We start from the raw sequence: 6,878 nt of genomic DNA, 5'->3' as shown, positions 1-6,878 counted from the left end.
GCGCAAAAAAAAAGTTCCGATTACCCAAAGTGTTTATTATATAATATATAGGAGACCAATCAAATGTGCCTAGATAGTTTCGTTTATGCGACTTTTCCGTTTAACCGAGTTTCGTTCAATGGGAGTCCACTATGTTTCAGAGAAATCTCTTCAAAAGTTGAACATCTTTTTAAAAACTACCTAATCCACAACATTCACAGAGTTCGCACAGTCGTAACTGTAATGGGATGATGACTTTAATGCAGAAACTACATGATGCTACAATCTGCACTGTACAATGCAACATCACTTTTACAACTTGAAAGAACACATGACTGGGCATGATGAAAACTCGCAGTAACCTTTTTTTTTTATCACACTGTAGTAAGCAGGATGATTGAAGTGTTCTCGTATACGGCACTAGTATACGTAGGGGCGTGTCCATACGCTGTTCATCCCAAGTTTTTCAGTGCGCTGAAAAGGTTATGCATTTACGCAAAGTCTTTGTTGACTTCCCTCCAGGCACAATCACAGCAGTGGAGGCGTGAGCCGTGCTGCTATGCCATTCTCGTCCACAAGACAGGTGCCAGGTTATGGCCAGTGAAAAGAACGAATTCTCTGGATCCTTTTCCGGGCCCAAGTTACATGGCTGTTCACTCGTCCACGGCCCTGAAGGAAATTTAAAAACGGGAATACCAGTGAGCAAGAAGTCAATCTCTTTTTTTAAGTGAGCATGAAGGCTAGGCAAACGATATGTCATTGTAAATACGTAGGGTAGCATACAAAACAAGCATTGTTCATCAATCACTCTCATTCAGTGTGAACATGTTAGTATATAGTATTATTGGCATTAGTGTTGCAGTGAAGTGTAGTCCCACAAGTTGACTGACTATGTACAGTGTAGGAATGTCTGTTTACATAGTGAAATTCCTTGACTGACACAAACAGAAGTATCAAAGAAAAACAGGCTTAGGAAGTTTTTCAGGATAAAAACAAGGGAAATCATTCAGCTAGTAATATGGGAATAGTCCACCATGCAGGAACCGTCAAAGACAATTCACATTGCTAATAACTTAACCAACTTTGATGCAGGACAGGTTATGCGTGTGTGTGCTTTTTTTTTTCGTCTTCCGTTCACATAAAGTAGAGATCAAATTACTGTGAAAATCACGCCAAACAGTGTCGAAGGGTGAAAATTGCTACATTTCAAAGTAAATGGCCTGATTAGCCTTGAGCATGTGCAGTTACGAATGACGCCGACGCCAACACGGTCCCGAAGGCGCCACTCCTCCGATCTCCGCCGACACGGTCACCAGCCGTTTGGTAGCGTAGGTTTCTCAGCTCGCGACTGCTTCTGCGCAGAGCTGATAGACGAGCGGACAAGGCGACGGCGAGTTAAACAAGGCTGATGTACAGCATAGATACAGAGGGGTTACAAATTCGCCGACAGTTTAGAGACTCGAAGAGCCGAGCTCTTTTCTCTGACACATAGGTCTACTGCTCGCGACCCGCCGCATGGCTTTTTTTATATCCACCGGGTGGATTCTTTGAGTAACCAAATGTCCAACCAGAAGCGCCGCTAGCCGTGAGGTCAGAATCCTCCAATGGGGTCGCCGCTGGGCCGCGTCATTCTCATCGAATCCGGAGCCGCTGCGCATGGTTGCAGCTAAGGACGAGTGACGTCGCCACGCATTGCGTAAGACTCTCCAGACAGGAAGGTGCGGATTGCTTCGACGGGCTCGTGGGCTGAGGTGGCTCGCTGTGGGTGCGCGACAAAAAGGCGCCGCTGCGTGATGACGCCGTTGCGTTGTTCATTAGGCGGGTCCACTTGCTGGCCTTGACACAGATTGCCTTTTTCAGAGGGATGGACGTTCGGTGTGGACTCGCAGGCATAACAGCACCCCCGCCGCCAGACAATGTGCCGGAAAGACGAGCTGCTTCCACGTGGCTCGGATGTCAGGCGCGCTCGTTCGCCAGGTCCCTCCAGGTTCGCCTCCAGGGCCATGGGGAGAATGCAGCTCCAGACTCCGTTCCAGGAACACATCCCATTCTTGAGGATGGATTCCAGCTCCACTGGCTTGTCGCCACAACTTGTCGGCCAGCTTCGCTCGTCTCTCCTAACGATCTTTGGTCTCAGCACTTCTCGATGGTTCTGTAACTTGTCAAGAACGGTTCGACAACAGACAACACACGGCACAAGCAAGTGCCCTCGGTCACCCGACAGAACACCAGACAAACTAATTACAACATATGCCTAGCTATGTGTCTATCGGAATTTCGTTCCCTCTACATCAAGAGGCACATGTGGGACACAAGACTCTTAAAATGAGAACTCAAATTTTTTACACGTACAACACCGTAACGAAATAAAATAGAACATAAAGTTGGCTCCTTCAGGTCATTCTGGACGAGAGCGCTTAGCTAAGGCCGTGATGAGGACAAAATTTTGCCCCGAATCGCCAGCGAGAAACCGAAAGGCGGAGAAGGTACTAACTAAATGCACGGCTCAATGCGTCTGCATTAGCATTTAGCTTTCCTTTTTTGTAGCGAACGTCAAAGTTGTACTGTTGGAGTATCATGCACCACCTCAGTAACCGGCCACTTTTAGGTCACATGTTATCCAGGTTAGAGGACAGTGGTCTGTTTCAACCACAAACCTCAAACCGGAGACATAACAAGCTAGCTTTTGAACGGCCCACACGAGGCAAGCGCATTCCTTTTCAGAAGTACCGTATGCCTCTTCCCTGCTGCTGAGTTTTTGACTTAAATACAAAACTGGCCTTTCGTTACCAGCACTGTCTTCCTGACACAATATAGCTCCCATGCCGCGATCACTCGCGTCACATTGAATCACAAATCTCTTAGAGAAATCAAGTGCCATGAGAACGGGCTTTTCGCTTAGGGCCTGTTTTAGCTGGCAATGCTAGAGTAGTTTTGCACGTAATGCTGATAGTATCCAGCCAGGCCCAAGAATGCCCTTATCTCAGATTTTGTGGTTGATGATAATGATGATGTTTGATGTTTTGTGACGCAAGGGCCATTTCACGGCCAAAAAGCGCCAGTTCATCTTACTAACAATATGGACAATGATTGTGATAAGCGGCTGTATAAGGGCCATAAAATTCCTCGCGGTAAGGCGGGTAAAAACATACAAGTAATAAAATCATGACCATGCCGTGAAAGGTGTGTGTGGTGTGAATAGATGACAAAAGTTGGTGATAATAAAAAACGATGGTGGATATGTATGGTATTAGCACAAGTGCCTCACTCGTTCATACCCTTGCGTCCAAGGGCCGTGAGGCAAGTGCTTTCTGTGTAGCCACCGCAGCAAAAACCTCTCTGGAGAGGTCGTGATACGGAATGCCCGGGTATATGATATGAAAACTATGAATTTTTTTTTAAAACGCTAACAATGATTTATGACTAAAAAGCAATTCCCTACCGACGAACGTTGCAGGGTGTAAAGGTATATGTTGTCGGTAGCGTAATGGAAAATGTTGTTTTCTTAGAGTTTCTAAATGTTTGCACTGGATTAACATGTGAAGGACTGTTAATGCTTCACAACATCTGTCACACAATGGTGGATCGCCACCGGACAAAAGATATGTGTATGTCGTGTATGTGTGTCCTATCCTGAGTCTCGTTAGTATTACCTCGGTATGACGCGATTTCGATGCGGGCAGCCAATGACCAAGGTGTGGCTTAATAATGTGTAGTTTGTTTTGTGTGTGTGTATTCCACTTGCTCTGCCAGTAGTCCCTGAGGTTTTGTTTGAGAGACGGCTTAAGATCAAGGGCCGGGATTGATATGGGTGTAGGGGCAGTGCTTTTGTGGACGGATGCAGCGAGCTGATCCGCCCTCACGTTGCCTTGAATCTCATGGTGCCCTGGCACCCAGCAGACTACAACATGTTGTTCGAGTGTGTAGAGTGTGCACAAAATGGATTAAAGTGAGACAAGGACTGGGTTTTTTTGTTTTTTAAGAGTGTGCAGAGCTATTACCACACTGAGGGAGTCCGTATAAGTTACATCTTTTTGTATTTGTAATTGCTTGATGTGTTTAGCCGCCACAAGTATCGCACAAGCTTCCGCTGTGAAGATACTTGTGCCTGGATGTAGAGGGCCAGCATCTGAAAAGGATGGGCCGAGAGCAGCGTAGGACACAGAGGAGTTAGACTTGGAGGCATCTGTAAAGAACTCAGGACGTGTGTATTTGTGTTGAAGTTCCAGGAAGTATGTTCGGATATGGGCAATAGGCGCATGTTTTGTAACTTCTAGAAAAGACACATCGCAGTCTATAGTCTGCCATTGCCACGGTGGCGGGTATGCTACAGGAGCCATTAAACTGTGTTCAAGTGAGACTCCAGTTTCCTCAGCTAGACTCTTCAGGTGAACTGAGAAGGGCTGCCTCATCAAAGGCCTGTTTTGAAACAGAATTGAGCTCGACAAATCAATAGTAGACTATGAGGGGTGCTTCTTGTCTGCTTTCACCTTAAGTAAATAAACAAAGGACATGTAAGTTCTCTGCAGATGAAGCGACCACTCATTTGACACAACATGAAGGCTTTCTACGGGGTTGGTGCGAAAAGCACACATAGAAAAGCGGATGCCCAAATGGTGCACGGGGTCCAGCATCTTCAAAGCACTTTGAGTCGCAGACTGATAAACAACGGCCCCATTATCTAAGCGGGTGCGAATGAGGCCTCTACACAGGTTCATGAGACATTGCCTGTCACTACCCCACGTAGTACGTGGCAACATTTTTAAAACATTCATGGCTTTTAAACATTTTGTTTTTAGATACTTGATGTGCGGTACGAAGGTCAACTTGTTGTCCAAGATTAATCCTTAGAATTTATGCTCCGCATTAACAGACAGACGTTGACCGTTCAGTTCAATGTCGGGTTCTGAGTGCATGCCTCTCTTTCGGGAGAACAAGACACATGTGCTTTTTGTGGGTTCAGTCGGAATCCATTTTCCTCTGCCCATTTGGAGACCTTCTTTAAACCTAACTGAACCTGCCGCTCACACATTGCCAGATTGCAAGATCTAAAGCCAAGCTGGACGTCATCGACATATGTAAAATAAAACATATTGCGACAAATGGACAAGCGCAAGGAATTCATTTTGATGAGAAAAAGTGTGCAGCTAAGTACACCACCTTGTGGCACGCCTGTTTCCTGGACAAATGTTTGGGAAAGAACCGTGCCCACTCGGACACGGAATGTCCGGTTTGACAGGTAACTTTCGATTATGTGAAACATTCTTCCGCGCACGCCAAAGTGGGACAGGTCTCTTAGAATTCCAAAATGCCATGTTGTATCATAAGCCTTTTCGATATCGAGGAATACAGAGAGAAAATATTGTTTATGGACGAAGGCGTCCCTGATCTGTGCCTCGATACGAACAAGGTGGTCTGTGGTGGATCTACTTTCTCAAAACCCGCACTGAAATGGGTCGAGCATATTGTTTGTTTCAAGGAAATGTACAAGTCTGCAGCTTATTATTTTTTCGAAGACTTTGCACAAGCAGCTTGTAAGTGCAATAGGCCTATACCTCGAAGGTAAAGAAGGGTCCTTGCCCTCTTTCAAAATGGGAATAATTAATAGCCTCTTTCCAAGAGGTAGGAATAGTGCCAAATAACCAGATAGCATTGTACAAACAAAGTAAGGTTTTTCGTGTTTCGATTGGTAGGTTTTTCAACATTTCATACACCACACGGTCAGAACCTGGGGCAGAAGTACTGCAGGAGTTTAGAGACGTTCGCAGCTCAGCTAGACTGAAAGTTTGGTTATATGCCTCGTATCTAGTGCATTTGTGTTCGAGTTTCTGCTTTTCTATTCTTGTTCTGTATTTTTGGAAAGTGTCAGTATAGTGGGATGAGCTGGACACCTGCTCGAAGTGTGCACAGAGGAAGTTTGCCTGATCTTCCAAGGTATCACCCCGAGTGTTTACGAGTGGAAGTGTGTGTACTTGTTTTCCTGCTATCCTACCGACCATGTTCCAGACTTTAGCCTCCTGTGTGTATGAATTGATCCCTGACAAAAACTTCTGCCAGCTTTCTCTTCTGGCCTGCCGACGCGTTCTCCTGCCTTGAGACTTTATTTTCTTGAAGGTGTCAAGATTTTCGGCTGTTGGTGAGTTCCGAAGCAGCCTCCAAGCTCTGTTTTGCTGTTTGCGCGCGTTTTGGCATTCAGAATTCCACCGTGGCACACGCCGTTTTCCAGGGTGTCCATTTGTTTGTGGGATGCATTTTGTTGCAGCATCAATCAAAAACGCTGTGAAGTAGTTGACAGCAACATCAATGTTCAGAGTACATATGTCATTCCAACCTAGACGAGCGATGGTATAAAACTGTTCCCAGTCGGCTCTGTTTATGAGCCACTTGGGAACACGTGGTGGACACTCAGTTACTGCAGTTGTGCTCAAAACTACGGAGAAGTGGTCACTTCCGTACAGAATACTGACGACTTTCCACTGGAGTAGAGGCACAAGAGATGGAGATACTATGCTTAGGTCTATGGAGGAGTAGGTGTTATTGACGAGATTATAATAGGTTGGTTCTTTTTGATTTAGGAGACACGCGCTCGACGAGAGAAGGAACTGTTCAATCAGTCGACCTCGCGCGTCATACCGAGAGTCACCCCATAGCCTGCTATGCGCATTAAAGTCTCCAAAGAGAACATAGGGCTCCGGAAGTTAATCAATTAAAGAATGTAAATTACATTTTTGCAGCTGATAGCTAAGAGGAATGTAAATAGTGCAGATTGTGATCAGTTTATCAAAAAGAACCGCTCGAACAGCCACTGCCTCAAGAGATGTTTGTAGTTGTAAGTGTGTGCATGCAATTCCTTGATTCACTATGATGGCAACAGCTCCGGATGATGTCATGGCATCGAC

The 6,878-nt window shown here is 45.7% G+C and overlaps 1 protein-coding gene across 2 annotated transcripts in view; it reads right to left on the bottom strand.

Annotated features, from left to right (window-relative positions):
- Positions 1-324: 324 nt before the first annotated feature.
- The window catches only part of Eaf6 (chromatin modification-related protein EAF6/MEAF6), a 65,068-nt gene continuing 58,514 nt past the window's right edge, over positions 325-6,878 (bottom strand). For both annotated transcript variants that reach the window (XM_037425047.2, XM_037425048.2), the window contains exon 7: positions 325-648. In XM_037425047.2, the coding sequence (XP_037280944.1) occupies positions 633-648 (16 nt within the window). In that variant the 3' untranslated portion in view covers positions 325-632. The remainder of the gene's footprint in view (positions 649-6,878) is intronic.

The sequence above is a fragment of the Rhipicephalus microplus genome, chromosome 5 (genome assembly GCF_043290135.1).
Source record: "Rhipicephalus microplus isolate Deutch F79 chromosome 5, USDA_Rmic, whole genome shotgun sequence".
NCBI lineage: Eukaryota > Metazoa > Arthropoda > Arachnida > Ixodida > Ixodidae > Rhipicephalus > Rhipicephalus microplus.
This window is presented reverse-complemented; position numbering and strand designations above follow the sequence as displayed.